This window comes from Syngnathus scovelli, chromosome 9 (assembly GCF_024217435.2).
Source record: "Syngnathus scovelli strain Florida chromosome 9, RoL_Ssco_1.2, whole genome shotgun sequence".
In the NCBI taxonomy this organism is placed as follows: Eukaryota; Metazoa; Chordata; class Actinopteri; order Syngnathiformes; family Syngnathidae; genus Syngnathus; species Syngnathus scovelli.
Window position 1 is genome coordinate 10,419,952 of NC_090855.1, and position 19,763 is coordinate 10,439,714.

A 19,763-nucleotide genomic window follows, 5' to 3' on the forward strand; every position below is an offset into this window, starting at 1 on the left:
AAAAGCTTGACTGGCTGCAGCTTGTCATCAATGCTGTCATCCTGAAAGCGAGAGCAATTTTACAGTCTGCCAATGAGGAGACATTTATACTTATTGCTACCAGGGGGGGGGATTGGGAAAACTGAATTCAGCTGTCAAACTTTGTGGGTGTGTTTGCATTGGTATGTCAATAGCACAATATCCTTTGTGAATGGCAGACAGAGCTAACTGCTAGTGCAAAAGGCACCTTCAGGAGACAAATATCACTTTTTTAAAATTTGGCTCACTGTTTTTTTTCTTACTTTTATACAATGTGAAAACATAGGTACCGTATTTTTCGCACTATAAGGCGCACCTAAAAACCTCCAATTTTCTCAAAAGCTGACAGTGCGCCTTATAACCCGGTGCGCCTTATTTATGGACCAATATGAATTCGTGGATGAGGACTAATTTATTAAAGTAAGCTTTACGTGTTTATTTTGTGTGTTGTGTGATATTAACGTTTGAGCAACGTTGAGTTATTTATTCTATGCGCCTTATAATCCAGTGCGCCTGATATATGGCCAAAGTTTTAAAATGGGCCGTTCATTGAAGGTGCGCTTTATAATCCTGTGTGCTCTATAGTGCGGAAAATAAGGTACTTAAATGGCACAGTTAGTGTATCACATACTTAAATAAAAGCTTCACTATCACTTGTGGCTTTTGGAGGAAAAGGAAAACACATGGGAGTTTTTAAAACAATTAACTTTGGTGAATGAGCATAATTATGTTGTTGGTGGGGGTGGGGGAGGTCAGGCAAGAGGAAACCTAAAAAGAGAAAGTAACTTTGACTGGAGACATTTTGGGTGGAGGGGGTTGGTAGTGTTCAACTTACATTACTTAAATGGAAGTAGCATTGACCCATTGTGAGAAAGCACTCAGGGAGGGTGTATGGAATGCATCTCAGTGTTTAGAATACTCTACCCTGACATGTCAATTAGGGGAGTCAAAAGGGCAAGTTGCTATCACAGGTCCAGTCGTTACTGAGAAAAAAAAGAGCCTGGTTATAAGCTATTGGTCTTCTCTGACTGCAGAATAGGATACGTCTCCGAGCCAGAAAGGATGTATATAGAATCAAAAACAAAAAATACATACCCAAATGACGATTCCATCCATTATATAGTTATTGTACAGTAAATCTTTCTAAATTTTATTTCTTGTATATCTCTAAGTATAATTTAACTATAACTTTCTTTATAAATGAATACACCCCCTTTGATTTTTTTTTTGTTAATCATTCCTATGTGAATCGGTATGTCGATGGAGAGTGGGAGTCGTTACTTAAATTGCCACTGAAAATATTTCCCAAACTTTTAGACACCGGGCAGGACATTTCAGACTAGAATATTTTGATAATCTTGTGATCTTTTCTTACCCTGCACAAATTCCAAACACACTATATGTCACGTCTCGTCCCCAGCCGTTTTACAATGCGTCTGTTGTCATGGTTTTTGTCTGTGTGCTCGCCCCTCCCCTCCTGTGTGATCATTCTCACCTGCCTCTTGTTACCTGTCGTGTATTTAAGTCCTGTCTGCCCCTCATCATTGTTGTTGTACTGTCTTGCTGTTGTCATGTCCTGCTGTCTTCTTGTGTCACGTCCCGGTCAGTCAGTCAAGTTATTGTTTTGTTAAGTCATGTCAGTTTGCCTTTTGAGTTCCCTTCAATAAACCCTGGTCCAAGCTGCATTTGATCGCCATGCTCCATCCGTTTCCATGGCACTATAATTGAGTCTATTTTACAAAAACTGCAGTGTTCAGCTAAAGTTGAATTACTTTGATGAATTTGTTACACCAAAAGGCTAAGTAAGGAATCAATAATAAATAACCAAAACAGCAGCACATTGAATCATAATGCTTTATTTGGCACAACACAAAAGTGCTTAGTAATAACACCTGCCCATGACTAGCCAGGCATGAAAATGAACTTGTGTTTAGTTGGAATAACACCAAACCTTGTAAATGTAAATTGTGAAAATAATGTGTATTTCCTTTTTGTTCAGTAAAAGAATCATTCACCTTACAACATAATTTTTGTACTGAAATTAACGTGCAAATGTATTTCTTTTTTTTTTACTTTGTTGACTTACATATGTATCTGTCTGCACTGACTTAACAGAGCAGTCACCAAATTTGTCACTGACGTAAGCATAAATAAATCACATAATTTCACTGATGCAAACAAATTCGTCTAATTGCACTGGTCAACATTTTTTTTAATCAGAGATGAAAGGAAACTATTCTAGATTTTTTTTTGCTTTGATTCTGAATCATTTTTCTCTAGCACATTAGGTTTTAATAATAATAATAATTATAATAATAATATATTTAAGAATATTTATGATTTAAGGGTTAGGTTCACCCCGCAACCCTCATGAAGAAAAGCAGTTCAGAAAATGGTTCAATAGATGGGTTAGGTTATCCCCAAAGAACCTGATGTGCTAGAAATAAATAGATTTTTTTTTAAATCAGCGTCAAAATATGTTTAAGACAAATAAAGCCATCTCTGATTATCATTTACTGTTGATCAGTGTTATGTTTTGTCTCGCGGAAGCATTCAAACCTTCACTGTCTAACCGTTTAATAGTTTTGAAATAAGTGTAAAAATTCAACATAAAATATACAATCTAAAATTATTCTCTCATTTTGTGTTGTACCTTCTCAACCTTACTACTAAGCACATTTAACATGGAACATAATGCTGTAATATAAATATGAAGATTTTATACACAATCACAGGTTCATCATCTCTCATGAAATCAATAACTTACTCCTCCAAATTGCATTTGTATTGCTGTTATTGCAGACAAAATCCCCAGCTCATATTTTCACATTGTTTGGTCAGATAAACAAGTCAATGCCGGAACAGTTGAAAGCACAAAATAGATATTCTTTTACAAAACATGAATGAAAAGCATAAAATGTAATTAAAAAAATGCATATACACTACTGGTCAAAAGGACTAGGACAGTTTCTCATTAGAAAATGTGTCAAAACCTTTGACTGGTAGTATATGCTTTATATATACACTAAATACAAAATGCACAGAAATACAGGGCAAAAAAATAAGTCAACAGGTACAGCAAAAGACCAACAAGGCAGAGGAATCTATCTTTAAACTCCATATAAAAAAGGCCACTTTTATATTCAACAAACAGATCATAAATTACATAAGCCCTTTTAAATGCATCAATCTATGAATGGCATCCTGCATGGAAAACCACTGAGGTATTTCATCTCGATTATGCCATTACAAAGGACGATGGGAGAGACATAGTGTAAAAGTGCATAAGAGTTCAACTCAAACTTCATCTGGCTTTACTACAGCAAACATTTCATTCCAGAATTATGTTTCCCTTCATGCAAGTGCCCTTATTCACTTTAATTTGATCAGTTATTCTCGTTAGGTACTTTGGTTACGGTTGTCACATTTGTTTGATCCCACGCCACTGCCCGCTGAATCCCACAACCAACCAACACACCCCTCTATTACTAATAAAAGATTTAATACCATCCTGAAGTGGACACGTTTAACGAAAGGTCACATGATGAAAGGAAGGGAACAAGGGCATGAAGGCATGATTCACAACATCATTAGATTAGAAAATGTTGTTTTCTTGGTGATTTTCATGAAATTTAAAGGTCTAAAATCAGGGGTGTCAAACTCTGGCCCGCGGACCAAATTTGGCCCTCAGTGTCTTTATATTTGTCACCCGAAGACAAATTGTGCATCGATTTACTTATGTATTATTATTATTATTTATTTATGTATTTTTTTTCTGTTTGTTGGTTTATATTTTGTTTGTTTGTTGTATGGACTTATATGTGGCACTTTAGAGTGTGATTTGTTTTGTTTTTTCTTTTTTGTTTTGGATGTTCAAAATAAAGATATCAATCAATCAATCAATCAATTTTATGTGTCAATACAAAAATTGGAAATTGTCTAAAAAATAGAGATGTTGCTGGCAACTTTTATCACAATTCTTTTTTTTTATTTGAACAGTTTTTACTAGTCTCTGATTTCAAAAATAGTTATTTATCACTCTGATGTGTAGCCTATACTGTAAATGAAACATTCATACATTTATTGGGGTTGACCGTCTTCATAACGATGCAGCCCGTGACAAAAATGAGTTTGACACCCCTGGTCTAAAGCAACAATATAGTGTTTAACCCACTGTCAATATAAAATCATCTTAAAACACAATTCATTGTTTCTGGAAAAAGATAAAATTGTCACAGCAGCAATGATACACAGTCTCTCTTCTGGTCACATTTTCACTTGATTTGGTAGAAATTATACCTACCAATCAATGATCAGTTTGAGATTCTTCACCTTGTAAACTTACAGAAAAATACTGAATTCAAGTCATACGGGTTTCTCAACAATACTTGTAAGTAGGAATAGAAAGATTGTTGTAATATATCTTATAGAATTCTCTTCTTCTATTATTATTATTATTATTATTATTATTATTATTATTATTATTAACCAGAGATATTACGTTGGACGCTTGTAATCCACAGAGCGGGGGGGAAAGAAAGAGCCTCCGAGGTTAACCCTAACTGAATAACTCGTGCAGAACCAAAATGGTTAAACTTATCAGTTTAATTGTTGTTTTTTCTTTTGTTTAATTGATTCCAACCCTAATGTCCATACATATGTAAATAATGTTATCAGCAGGCACACGCACAGACATTTTCGAGGACAGATGCTCAAGTCCGCTAAAATGGGCACCCTTCGCCAATAATTAAGATCAGCGCCAGAGTATGTTGGACGGGAGGGGATTCGGCAGGCATGGGGTAACCAATGATATAGATTATTTGTATTATTTCATTCCTTCACCCAATGAGAATTGATAAGTGAATGTGTACGGAATCAGATTGTTAAGCATTATCAACAATGGAACCACTAAATTCGTATCAATTCCCATTCTACTTCTACGTGAGTCATTTGTAGAGAATATTTTTGGGGGTTCATTTAACAAACAAATGATAACTAGCATACACACGTTTGTTTCAAGAGATTTTTGATGAACAACAGTATTAGAGTTTTTTCTGAATTTCTTACAGGATTGTCCCTATATGACTTGAAATCAATAAAAGAAAGAAAGCAGCATTCCATTTCATAGTTGTTTTTGCATCCTTTCATATTAAAAAATACCATCAAGGTACAGCAATATAGAGCCTCTGAAACAACAATGTAGAAATGGATGACAAAAACAGTTCCACACACACCATTCCAAATATTATTTTGTTTGGCAATAGCTGCACACAAATGATAGCAATAAGTTCTGTTTACATTGCCAAACATAAGTTCAATGCTAATTATAGAAAGCAACCTGGTAGATGCTGATTGGTACTTTGTTATTTCACTTTTTCAGTTAAGGTAAACCACAGGTGTCAAACTCAAGGCTCGGGGGCCAGATACGGCCCGCCACATCATTTTATGTGGCCCGCGAAGACAAATTGTGCATCAAATTTGTGTCATTACTAGAATTGCAAATTGTCTTCACTTTTAATATCGTTTTTCTTTTAAATATTTGACCAGTTTTTACTTATCTGATTTGAAAACGAGTTACTTTTCAGTTTGTTTTGTAGCTTTTACTGTACACGTATAATATGAGGTGCTCATACATTTATTTGGGTTGACAGTCATAATGGCCCTTCGAAAGAAGCTATGACTACAATGCGGCTCGCGAAAAAAATCTGTTTGACACCCCTGAGTTAAACAAAGTCTTGCATAGTTATCCTCTGGAGTTCCTAATGGTTAAGAAAAACCTTAATGAGCAGTATCGACAGTTTCTTTGAATGAGATATGACAAGTGTAAGAGGTAGCTATCCATACAAAGCCATACACGCTTACTGAAAATGCTTCCTCTTGTCATACTGGGTCATCTTGTGCACCGATTGCAAACAAGTTGTTATTCATAGTGTTGTCCAATAATTATGAATAGTATGGTGCGCCCGAATGCATGGTGACAGTCATTTTTGTATTGTTGTTATTCAAGTTTGAAAATTTTGGTTCAGCCTATTGCAGTTTAACTCAACACAAACTCCAGAGATGCTCATCTTATCAGAATGTCCCCTAAGAAGAGCATCATTAAGGCATTGAGTGATACATACTAAACGTCCAGCACCATATCGTAGTGTGTTTCCTTCTTCCTTTTACCACACTTGTTAATGAGCACTGCATACAAAGTCAGCAGTATTACCCAATAACTGGCATAGACGACCGCCCCAATGATCAGAATGAGGATTTCTGATTCAGGAAAGGGTTTTTTCGTCTGCAGGATTGTAGTGTATATGAACCCAATGAAGAGGATGGTGAACCAAACAGATATTGGAATGAGACCAATGAAGTTCACCACTATTGTTTTCCTCCCAGAGGTTCCCCATCCAGATTTGTTGATTGTTGCTATTGCAAACATTTTGGCTGGCAACAGGCTTGACATGTACAGTACAGAATAAAAGGACATAAACACCATCACAATGTTGCCTCTGAGGCAGCTGGCAAATGTCGATTTGATCAGTGCCACTGCCTGGACAATAAGAAGAAACAATAAAATATTCCAAAGTCTTCCTTGGTAGAAGAGTTGGATGGCGGTGGCAATGAGAAAAAATGGGAAGAACCCAGTAATCACAGCCTCATAGGTCATCCAAAGATGATGTTTGTGGAACCACATGGAATTGTAGAGCCATTCCCGGAAATAGGACTTACTCCACCTAGTCTGTTGATTGAGCCACCGCAAGTATGTGATCGGTGTCTCTGTTAGGCACTTGGACCGTGCAGTGTACTTGGTTGCATACCCAAGACTCAGAACTCTGTTTGTAAGGTGGCGGTCATCACCAAAACTGCAGTGGGATCCCATGAAGGTCTGATTGTACCAGTCCTCAACAAACTCGTGCAGGAGTGAGTTTCGATACATTCCTAATGGTCCGCTGATACATTGTACACAGCCAAAGTAAGACTGGCAAGCCCGCTCAATGTTGAAAGCCATCCAGTACCGGACGCTACTCAGGAAGGAGATCCACGATTCATATTTGTTTAGAATCTAGGCAGAGATGTAGGAGCAACACAAGAGGAAAATATCGTCAAAATATAATTGGTAGAAAGGAAAACTGTAGTTTGGTTACCTTACCTGCACATCACCTCCAACACCACCCACCATAGGGTCTTCTTCAAGAACCTTTACCATCTCCACCGATGATGCTGGATCCAGCATCGTGTCAGAGTCACACACCTGGGTTAAAAACACACACACCAAAAAACATGATAATATATTATCCGTGCAAAACGCAGATGAACAACTTTTGTACATTCTTTTTCTTTGGTTCTATGATGGCCCAAAAGTCCAACATTCGCTAAAACTCCTGCCAAGACAGAGAATTAACCGTGAACCAGGGAAGGGAGTAAATGCTGTTTATTGTCTGTTAAAACATGCTGAGTCAGAACGACAATAGCTGTAATGTTGTGTAGTGTGTAATCATTTTGTTGGCACCGAGAAGTGAATTGTAGCTTACTGTCGATCCCAATGAGTGCTTTCATTGTGTATTTGTGTTTCGAATCTGTGTGGCGGATTGAAAAAATATGAGCGGCAGAAAACCACGTCCATATGAGGACTGGGATTTCACAAATGGTCATCATTTATTCAAGCTGCAATCTATTAAACCTGGGTGAGCAAAGACTATTTGCTATACAAACATGTTATCTGTTACAATGTGTTTGACTTTATTTTACCACTCAACAAATGGCTGAAAATGCATAAAATATTTTGCTCTCCTTTTTTTCACTTGACTCAAGATGTGGCTTCTGTGAAGTTTGCGGGTCAAAAATGAGTAATTGATTAGTGTCAATGACTCGTTTCTCCAAAAGGTTCTAAATAATAATAATAGTAACAAAATAATAACAATAATAATAATAATAATAATGATAACAACAACAATAATTTATTATTATTTGTATTTAGATGCGTCAATTTCCTTCTTTAAATTGTCATTTTACAACCTGAACCGTGTTTAGGGTTCACACAGTATCTTACACATGTAGTTCCTTAGTGAGTATTCGGATTGCTGGCTTCATTACAATGCATTACTCAGTTTATCAAATGCTTTTTCAGGGATTCATGTTATTTTGGACTATTGACTTTTATACGGCTCCCGAGACACCAGTCGTACAGCCATATTTCACACAACTTACATTCTCACCTGTACATAGTCAACGCTCCTTCCAAGCGCTTTAAAGGCTGTGTACATGACTTCTCTCTTGCCTCCCCATTTCTGCATGACACACACACACTTGCTGTTTAAGACCAGTCTAGAGACTTGCTGAAGGCTGTCAGCGTAGCTCTCATCTGTCTCCTCTGGCCCCCTGCTGTGAAAGTTACTCCTCCACACATATGTGGCAACTTTGTCCCATCCCATGATTTCTTTGAAAATTTCCATCATATACAAGTCATCCTCTGAGTTCCCATCGACCACCAAGATGACTTTGATTCCAGGGTACGTCAGCCTCTTTACTGACACCAGGCATTTCCTCAGGTAGTTTGGATCCTCTTGATATGCTGCAATGCATAGGGCTAAAGATTTATTCAGTTTAATTGGCGTCTCTAAGGACCGCTTCATATTTCGGTGTTCTAAGAGTGCAAAGATGCTCTGGATAAGGAGATGGATAACCAAGATGGCCCCGTACAGTCCAAAAGACAGATGATTGTGGGCAGTGGTGAAGAACTGGTAGCCCATGATGTATGCTGTGGAGATGCCCACCAGGAGTGAAACACCAAACATTGTGGTCCCAAATATCCGCAGATAGGTGAGCACTCGTTGACCACTCATCTGGGTTGGGGGGGGAAATAGAAAGTAATTAATGACAGTGGTGGAAATATTCAGATTTAGGTTTATACATGTTTAATGTGGTGCAGAGATTTTATTATATAAAAACAATGATTGAAATAGTAAAAATACAATTAAAAAAAATACTAAATACAATATTTATTGGGTAAAATATACAAGAAATTCCTTAAAAGTGGCGTTTAGCATACAGGATTTGCAGACATGCATTTCCTCTTGCATGTTGTGTGGACCTGTTAGTACATGGGAGGTCCGTGAAAACTTCAGTTTGAGGGCACTGGGGACATAGACGCTGATGGTTGGGATACTGAGATTGTAATCTCGTAATCAGATGTTCCAAACTGGTATCTGGAAATTACATTAAAGCGCTTCTCTAAAATATGCCAATGCCCAAAATATTGAAGACAGACCAAAACAGGTTAGCATGATATACAATGAATATTAAATGAGGAAAGAAGTCCAAATTGTTTTGCTTTTGTAACAGGCTGCTAATTCACGTAAAGACAAGACTAGGAAAAGACTACCGTATTTTCTGTACTATAAGGCACACTGGATTATAAAACGCACCTCTATTGAATTTATTTTAGAAATGTTTTCATATATAGGACGCACATAGAATAGAAGCTACTGCATCAAACTGTGGTTGACTAGGGTTGCGGTATGCATCCACTAGATGGTGTTGTGCTAAAGGGAATGTCAACCCAGTCAATGAGGTAAAGTCCAGCTCCCTTTCTGTACGAAAGTGATATCGTTCAGCTTCTTACTTGGTTCAGCAACCCCACTCATTTTTTATGCTCATAGCTTCTTAGCTTTGGTGTCTATGTGCTGCGGTGAAAGGGGCGGGGGGGTTCACTGTGATTGCCACCCGATAGGTTTACCCGTATGTCAATCAACAGATGGGATTAAAGTGATTCGGTTTGGCCTCTTACTTGGTCCAGCAAGCCCACTCATTGTAATTTACTAGTCGTACTAAAACGTACTGAACCATTTTGTTTTTAAAAGGTGGAAACAAGTTAATATGATGGATGTATTAACCAAAATATATAGACAGTTGAATGTCAGCAATTGTTCCAACTCCACTGTTGTGTACACATGACAGGACCTCCTGACCTACTTTTGACAACAAATTCGAAACGTTTAGGTTCCGAGTCCTATTTAAGTTTTTTTTTTCTCCACTTATCATCAGTGACAAGCCAAACATCCAATACATAAATATCTGATTTAGGGGAGTTTGCCATTCAAAGTAATTGCGTTTTATGTAGGTACTAGTAAAGACAAATCTCTTTTCATTGGTCTCAACTATAAATGTCGGACTTGTATGAAATTGCTCTGCTCGCAGCCTTCTTTCCAGCAGTCATTATGTTGCTACTTCCATCTGTTTGGCAGATCAGCGGAGACCCACTCAGCGTGGCTCAGCGCAGTGCGGACCACCCTGTGATGTCATCTGTTTATATCTCCGTGGGAAGAAAAGGACAAGCGCTTTAGGGTTTTCTGCTGCTGCATATGTGCTCAGTCTCTTCTATCACTGTGTAGTGTATAAAGCTATATACTTGCATGGAATCTATGTCACAAAAGTGGGTAAACGCCTACCGATTTATAACCTTTGAACCGATTTTTGAGATTTCAGGGCCCTGTGATGAGGACAGAAATGCATGTTATACTGTGTGGTGATGTTTGGTGACTGAGAGGGCAGCCGCTGAACGACGCCCGGGCAGAGCTCCAGGAGGTTGGCTCGACTCTTTTGGAAGCCAAGCCTGGAGCCCCCTAGGCCACCCCTGGTACCTAAAGTGCCGAAGGCAGCCCGGGCACCACGCCCGGGCAGAGTTCCAGACGTTCGGATTGACTTGCATGAGCTCCCTCTGATGATGACAATCATTATTATTATTATTATTATTATTTTTATCATTATCATCATCTATGTTGCATTATCCTTCCATAATGAAGTTAAATGCTAAAATGTGGCTATATTGTATGCATATTTATACTTTTATGTTTTATTTGGTTTGTAAAGAAAATATGTGAATTGTATGGGCAATATTTGTAACACATATCCTAATGAATCAATCATATTGAGCTACATTGTCTTAATCATCAAGTTTGTTTTTAAGAAGGCTTTTTTTCGGTCGAGCATGACTTTGCCCTAGTGTACATACAAAGCAAGATCTATAATCTGACTTACATGTGGGAGAAGAGATGTGACCGGATAGGTCTGACCCTTGTATTTACTATTTGTGACCCTTGACAGTCACTCTAAAAAATTATAGTACTTTCTAAAAGACTGGAATTTGTTAACCATCATTTTTTTTTCTTCCAGAACATATAACGGACAATATCACAATATTTATGATGGCAGCATCTCACAAAAATATATAGTTAACTGGACCAACAACAAAGTTATTCAGCTGACCTGTGCAATTACCAAAGTAGACCACCCAAAGATGTGCAGTAGGGGGCATTCGGAGTTCTTCACACACTACCGAAGAAAGATAAAGGGAGGGATAAAATGATGGAGACAAAAGCGCTGTCCAATGCTGATTGACAGGGAAAGAAAATACGACAAGCCCCCAACCTTTTAAGTGTGCTGTTGGACACTAAAAAAGGAGTGAGAATCCAGATAACCAGCAACCAAGTCCAAAAAGCTTTTGGCCCTAAAATAATACCTTGTTCATTTCATTATTAGATGAAAAGGCCCCAAGCAGTGTAACAGGCCTTCTCTGGCAAGTGTCGAGGCTATTAATGTCAGACTCTCTTATACGAGACCTTTTTTATACACACACTCTATTCATGCATGCTTAAGACAAATGCACACAAAAGCTCATTAGAACTGAGCAAATTCTACGTTTATGTAAATATACACAAATCAACCTCTTCAACATTTGTGCGTTAGCTTCTATTGTTCGTGTACAAAGTTTTATTAGACAATTGGAGCAGAATAAATCGCTTTGCCCTTTTCTTTTGGATCAACTTTCAATGAAACAAGCCGCTCGCATAGAGCAATAAAACATTCATCAAAATAGTTTTTTTTTTTTTAAATACACAAAAGTCACCTGGGACATGGGACCTTGTTGACCCACACATGAGGACAACTCTACTGCCTTGCTGGACTGTTTTCTTTCTTTTTTTTGTGACAAAAGCCACAATGACTAGAATCAATCAAGAAACAAATGTATTCTTCTTATGTCACCATGAACTCTCACCCTGACAAAGACACATTCACACCTTGGTGTTCCGGTTCCCCTCCTCAGTTTGTTTTTGAACTCCAGGAGATCCTGATTAAAACCACCACAAATCCATGGACAGCATGCAAACATCCATGGTCAACACATTTTGTTGCCTTCAGTCTTTCTTGTTTATTTACCATTAGCACTCCATATGGTACATGAAATGCCTGTTGATGATTTTCTTTAGAAAATAAGGTGTTAAATTCCATTTTGTTACCAGAGACATTCACAATTTGTTGCTGTGCTATTGCTGTAAATAGGGTGGCAAACTGCAAAGCGTCAAACTTTTAGGATATGTGTGAATTCACTATTATGGCGAGGATGACGCTCTTCAAACTTGCAACTTGTAAGGAGGCTTTTGTCCTTTGTAGCATGCCAAAAGTCCTTTTTAGTCCAATCCAGCAGACCAAAGGTCAGATCACCAGTTGGCCAGTGTGAAAGTTAACGCTAACAGCAGACAGAAAGTCGTTACAGTTCCGGACAAAAAGTCGTTGCAGTTTCTCTAAACTTGGGTCAATTTGCTGTGAAATAAAGTAAGTCTGCGTCAGTACATGAAGAGAACGTCACAATGTGGCTCTCCATCATACAGGATAAGAACATGCAAATTGAAGTGGTCATTAATACTTGTCGATGAAATCATCACAACTTCATGTTTGTTTTTTAGATTTGGCACTTGAAATTGTAATGAACGTATTAGCCATGTCATTCTGATGTCACTTATTGAGTAAACTCCCTTTGGCTCCATTTCACACATAGTTTTGTATGGGTTTGAGTTTGAGATGAATGAAAAACATGAATAAGTGAATAAAGTGGGCTCGAGAAGACTGTGCTGGATATTTAAAATGATAACAATGTCTATTCTCCTGAGATTTCCCAGCCAAGCAACATAATGACAGATGGGTGTGTTTGGAGAAGCAGCAGCCTTGACGTTTGCATATTGGTCACTGGGGACATAGTGAGGCTTTGAATCCCTGCTAAGCGGGCGAAAACATCAAGCAGTTAATTCCAATGAGACAGAAAATGAGACTTTTATCCATTTTATTTAGCATAAGCATGATGGTATGCTCATGCGAGTTACTTTGAACTTTTTAAAGCCTTAAAACATATCGCTTCAGTGTTTTGATATAACATTCTATTTATTGTGTTTTCCTGCTTTTCGACTTAAACAAATGCCAATAAGGGTTGGGATAACATTCCTATGCTGAATTTCATGGCGTTTACAAAAAGAATTTATTGACACAGCTTTGCTACATGATCAGAAAGGTCTCATCAAATGTATGCATCAAGTTTCTATACTGCTTATTCTTGCGAGTTTGTAAAGCGAGGTACACCCTTGATTAGTTGCTGGCCAATCGTAGGATACTTTGATACAAACAAACAACGTAACCGTTGATTCTCACATTCACACCTATGGAACATTTAGTGACTGTAATTAACCTAATAGGCCAATGTATTTTATTGGAATGTAGAGAGAAATGCAAAACCCACACTGGAAGGCCCGTTATGATTTCCCTGACCTGAGAACTGTACGTGCTAAGTAGATGGCCACCATGCCAGCCCTGAAATTTATTAGAATGTTACTTATCGACTGGGCCATAAACAAACATGTGACATCTCCCGCAAACTGGCTGACTAAGTGATTAAGCGTGTCCATGAATTGAACGTTAAATTGCAGTTTAAAAGTTCAAGTACCGCACCCCGAGCTATCACTTTTTTGTGGTAGAGAGGTTTGGATGAGAAAGAACAACTTCCAGATAACTTTGAGGAAATTATGATCCACCATCCGGTATCTCCATTGCTGCTGATCTGAACTCAGGAGGTTGTGAATCTGTTGGGATAATAGAAGACCTCAAGTCCAACAATAGTTTTCTCTGTGTCTGAACTCTGAGGTGAATTCTCCGATCTCCGAGATAATTAAAAAGCTCCAAAACGTAGGTGAATAAGTCGAATACAGGGCTGCAGATCAAAGTGATCCAATTTCAGAAATGTGCCTTGAATTATAAAACACAGTCTTGGAAATACAGGAGATATTCTTTTAAAAGTAAAGATTCCCTTAAAAAAATTATACCTGTTTCTGATGTGCTTACTGGTTTTAACAGCACAAGAAATCAACAGCAATGCAACCCAATCCTTCAGAGCCTTTGAGGCTATAAACAACATTTTCAGTTTTGACCTTATTAATTTGGAGAATATTCCGTGTCATCCAGTGTAAGACGGAGACTGGCCGTTGCATAACATAACCAAGTGGGGATGTGTAAATTGAACAGGAGAGGGCCAAGAATGGATCTCTGAGGAACACCACACGGGAAGATTACATGGTCTGATTTGTGGTCACTAAGGCAAACTGAAAATGATCCATTGATGAGATAGGAGGGAAACCATGATTTGTGGTCACGAAGGTAAGATGAAAATGATCTATTATTGAGATAGGAAGAAAACCAGTTTAGACCAGTCCTCCTGAGGACTACGTCGTATATGTCTTCAAACTTTTCCATTGTCTGAATTCATTTTAAGATCCATGACAACCCGGATAAGCAGGGTTTCTCTACTGTGGTGGATTCTAATACGAGACTGATACAAGTCAATTGATTTATCTTTTACCAGATGCTCGCATAATTGTTGATATACAGGTTTTTCTTGAATTTTTCCAAGGAATAGTAAATTTAAGATTGGTCTACAGTTATTGACCCATGGATCAAGGTTGCTCTCTTTTTAAGACGGCACGGGTAAAATTCCGGATAGCAGCGGTATTAATATTCAGAACATTAGACGCAAAGACCACTCTTATAAACCATACTAAACTGACAAACATAAAAATGTGTGATTAATTAATACAGTCAGGCTTAAAAACTCATAGAGTGGAGCTTACTGGATTGTATTTCAGTGCGAAGTTTGAAAAGAAACATCTAGAATCACATTGGAAAGTTCCGGTATGCAGTGGTATAGCATTACTTGAACAACACATACTGTAATAACTCCAACAAATGGTATGTAAGAGTAAAGTGTCAAGCATGTTAATGTGGAAGACCATATACATGTGCACACAGGAAGACATGGTGAAATCCCTGTTGGCAGAGGATTTACGGCCTTTTGGATCTTTATACTGTGTAAAAATGGAGTGAGTCCACATTGTGTGTCATTAGCGCTCAGTATGATTTGTTTAGATCGATTACAAAGTGTTTTTTTTCGATGCATAACTCCCTGCTTCATGTCAAGACTTTACCCTAATGTAAAAAAGTCCCCCATGTCTGCACATCCAACTCAAAAGATGTCTCTGGGAAAAAAAAGATACCTCTAACGGTTATAGCTGATATTCAATGGTGCATTTTGCCAGAATTTGCTCTGTGTTTGTGTGAGCGTGTGTGCGTGTGTGTGTGTGTGTGTGTGTATGTGTGCGCGCGCGGGCGTGTAGGCTTACGTATCTGTGCATATGTGCATACACACTGTGCTGGAGGAAGTATTTTAAAGGCATTAAATGCAGAAATGGGCCTCCTGGTAGTAGATGGAGGATGTTGGAGAGTCTAACATCATGCTGAGCAGAAAACGATGTAGAAGAGCAATGAGGGAATCAACCTTATCGACTTTAGTTTCTCTACTTCTTTCTGTTGCACTATACGGTGAATGAGGCTTTTGCATATTGCTGGAAATATGTCTTTCGGGGATTGGAATAAAAGATGACGCAGAAACTATACATTATTGTTCTTGCAACACCAGGAGTTACACCTCTGCCAAGAACAAAACTTTTTGCAAACTATCGTACTCATATCCAGCTCTGTGCATTGGAGAGTCCAAAGTGTCCCCAAACTGCTGTCCCACTGTATGTACACGAACGTGAAACAGGAAGTGGTATCGACCTTCAAAATAAAGCACCCTACCTCAAATCAAAGCACGGCTGAATAACATAAATAACATGGAGAATTCTTAACAATTATTGTTATTGAATAAATAAAGTGCAGTACAGAATACTCATATTTGTGACGTTTGGTTAAATCAATATGCATGACGACTTGAGGTTGGTCTTTAAGCATTTCATCCCACGGACAGGACAGTCCAGGATGATCAGACGCTCATTTGGTGGACGAACAATAACCGATTTGGATTGGGTGCAATGCAAAGTGGAATCCTAGGTAAAGTAAGCCATCTAAAACCTGTTTTTTTTTGTGGTGTTTTCAGTTTGCAAACAAAAATAAGTGGATGTGAGGCTATCTAAAGCTCTTTGGCAGCCAACAGATGGGTTTCTCATCTGTATGACTTTTTTTATACAGACTGAAAATGAACGGAGGCACGTACCAGTGACAGAAGCCCTTTTAGAATGACAAGGACAAACGGACGGATGGACGATTATATTATGAATAAAGACCGACAGACAAGGACGAAAGAGTGCCCAAGTTGTGGACGAAGGTCAAACCAGCAAAATGTGTGTCCACTTCTGTTATATTTCACTGTACTGTTTTCAGCCATGCACACTCATAAAGACAATTGGGCTATTTTTGTCCTGAATTTGCCCCTTCTCGACCAAGGACATCAAATGGCATCAAAAGAGTTTAGAATATATAATTGCACTGATTCATTCTCAATGTTATCACTAAATGGTACTCTTAAACAGTTTGCTACACATTCTTAGTCAACACTATGGTAACTTTAATTGTGTTTGACAGATGGATAAAAATGGGGAGCTACATAGTGTTAAAAAAAAAGTGAGAAAGTGTCTTGGAGTTTGTTAGCGAGCGAGGGATAGGAGACCCTAAGAGGGGGTGGGGTTAGAAAGAAAGACTGGTAGCGTTGACTCAATTTATTTTCAGTTGGAGCACGAGAGTAACTGCACTGTGGTCGACGCTTATGTGTTTTGGCAGGCAGATTAGCTGAGAATGAATGCCATTTTCATACTGCAACTTGCATAGTGTAAATAGGCACTTTAGCAGCATAACAATAGAGCTGGGATTTATTAGACTGACAGAATTGTGCGTTAATAAGGCGGTTGGTTGCAATTTGCTCTAATAAAATAAATCATTACAGTACAAGCGTTTCCCTGTCTAAGAATTGTTTTTCACTTCTTCAGCTTTCAAGAAATAGATGAACAAGTTCTTAGCCACTGCTGCTGCATCTGTTGCTTAATCATGATGGAGTGTTGCTATCAGCCTTGAGAGCTGTCCAAGTCTTTTTAACTTAAGTTGCTAACCAGAGGCAAATAATTCTGCCAAGGAAACAGACGCTGCTGGGTGTCCTCGACGACACGGCGAGGCTGCACGTGAGCCCACGTGTACATATCAACAACAGCCCTGGGTCATGTCTTGTGCAGGATATTCTTGGTATGACAAGACAAGTGTTAAAAAATAATTAAAAATAAAATCATAGGCATAAAGATGGTATTTGTATTTTTATTTTATTTATTTTTTCCAAGGGTTGGCTTCACTGACAGTTGTCCTATATACTGCTATCAGGATCTCCTTGTAAAGCAACTGTTTGTGGATGACTTAGTTGAAAATTCTATTTATACTGTCCCGTATTATCACGTAGGCCAAGAGATAACAGTCACAATCAGTTACAAGAGAAACTATAAATAGCAGCATTTAAAGCTTAAAATGTTTAGTTTATGGGTGATTAACAGGAACAAGGTTACAATGCACCAATGTATTTGGCTAGGTTTGGGTCATTTAGTACACTGTTGGACCTCAGTGGTGTCGTCAGTACTCCCTGTGTGACTCATAATGAGGTCGTGGACAGCTCTCATATAATGTTCACTATTACTGTCTGACTGAAGCACTGACTTTCTGCTACTTTATCTTTAAAAAAAAAAAAAAAATCTGCTTTGACGCGAAATCGATGAGGTGGATGGTGATGTATGTTTGATAGGGATCCAAGGCACTCCCTTCCAACTTGAGTAGTAATTTGGGAGCCCTGAGGCCTATGCAATGAAGGACCCTGCACAGGCTGCACATCCTGGAATGCAGATGATCTGAGTGTTTGCCTGTGAACAAGACTTCTAACACTTTGCGGCACCGCCTTTCTTGTACAGCTTGCAAACACACATCTGTAGTACATTACTACAAATTTACATGAGAAAGTTCTTACTGTACCACTAATCTGCAGACTCCTTTAGGGCTGACAATATAGGGACAATATGCATTCAGTTGGGTTTGCTTGCTACTGATGTGAACATAAAGTGTGCATACATTAAGAATACTGGGGATGATTACGCAAGATATATATGTCAATAAAGTGTGACATTTTAAGAGATGATGAGCAGATTTAAATTGGGTCTTAATTACTATGATAGCAAAAGACGTGCATGGTAGGTTAACTTTTTTGTCTTTTTTGTCACAATTGTCATTCGGTGTGAATGTGAGTGTGAATGTTTTTTACGTGTGCCCTGCAATTGGCTGGCAACCAGTTCAGGGGGGATAGGCTCCAGAACACCCATGACCCTCGTGAGGATAAGTTGTTAGGATAATGGATGGCAATGGATGGACTGTTTATTGCATGGCATATATATATATATATATATATATATATATATATATATATATATATATATATATATATATATATATATATATATATATATATATATATATATATATATATACAGATTTAAACTAATTCTCTTAAGAGGAACAAACTATGTCTGCATTGTTAAATAAGTTATAAAACGCGATGCGATTTCAATGAAATGATCATCTCAATGGGTCGAATTACGCGCCTCGTCAATGACGTACACAGGACCCAAACGAAGCCTTCCCATTGGTGCACACTACGAAATGAATGACGTACATGCCACTGACGTCTGCGACCAAATGCTGCATGGGCTCTGGTTTTAATTACTAGTTTAGCCATGTGTGGTTTTACATGAATAAAAAGAGTCGTTTACATTTCCATGTTAATGCAGTCCACAGACAGAATCGCATTAAGCAATTTAAATGGCAAATAATAATCGGGCTTTGTAGATTTGAAGACATAATTGGAGAAAAATGTAGTAATTAATTTCAGTAAGTATAAATGTGCCTTTAAACACGTGACACACAACCTAATTTTATAATTTACATTTATGGGGTTAAATATAATATTTAAATAATAAATTAATAATGATTGTTTTTCATGATGATGCCATCTACCTTGAGGCAGCCGTCGTCAGCTCGCTGGTCCTCGTTGGAGAGATACGGTCAACTCCGCTGCTCCAGTGAAAGAAAAAGTCTAGATAAAGTTTTACAGGCCACTTGCGTGACTCTCATGAATCCTCTCAATATGTTGATTTAAAAAAAAAAAAAAGAAAGAAAGGGGGGGAAAAAGGCAAAAGTAGTGGCGTTTCCTCTGCCTTAGATGCTCAAGCAAAAATGACCAATTTCCTCTTGTCCGTCAATATCATGGCAACATGTCTTGTATAAATAATCATGTCAGTCAACTTCGGAATTAATGTAAAAAAGTATACACAAAAATGATCCGTATTTTTTTCTCCATCAACGTGTTCATGCATGGTTTAAAAGTATTTTTTAAAAGCAGCCATCAGCTTTGACAGCGTCACTCATTTTCAAAATAGTGAGAAAAAAAAAATCTTCTAGCAATCATTCTAGGGCTCGAAGTTGGATTCGTCAGTCTTTTGGGGCATTTGTGTGAGGATAGCCTGTCCCAGCATCCAAGCCTCGCAGAGCAGAGATCATTGGTGCTGTTTCAGCTGTCCCAA

General features: G+C 38.1%; 1 protein-coding gene across 1 annotated transcript; it reads right to left on the reverse strand.

Moving 5' to 3' along the window:
- Positions 1 to 1,858: 1,858 nt before the first annotated feature.
- has2 (hyaluronan synthase 2) lies at positions 1,859 to 19,763 on the reverse strand. The gene is made up of 4 exons (XM_049730264.2): positions 19,198 to 19,763; positions 8,223 to 8,849; positions 7,157 to 7,258; positions 1,859 to 7,069 (listed from the first exon to the last, which is right to left on the reverse strand). Exons 2-4 carry the CDS (start codon positions 8,847 to 8,849, stop codon positions 6,140 to 6,142), a joined length of 1,659 nt encoding a protein of 552 aa, XP_049586221.1. The 5' UTR covers positions 19,198 to 19,763; the 3' UTR covers positions 1,859 to 6,139.

Bases quoted from the DNA above. Each gene is read 5' to 3' on its own strand.
- has2 (XM_049730264.2), bottom strand. From the start codon at position 8,849: ATGAGTGGTCAACGAGTGCTCACCTATCTGCGGATATTTGGGACCACA. The intron at 7,259-8,222 runs GTGAGAATGTAA...TTTTTAACCCAG, and splicing joins GGAGCGTTGACTATGTACAG to GTGTGTGACTCTGACACGAT. The intron at 7,070-7,156 runs GTAAGGTAACCA...ATCTCTGCCTAG, and splicing joins GTGTTGGAGGTGATGTGCAG to ATTCTAAACAAATATGAATC.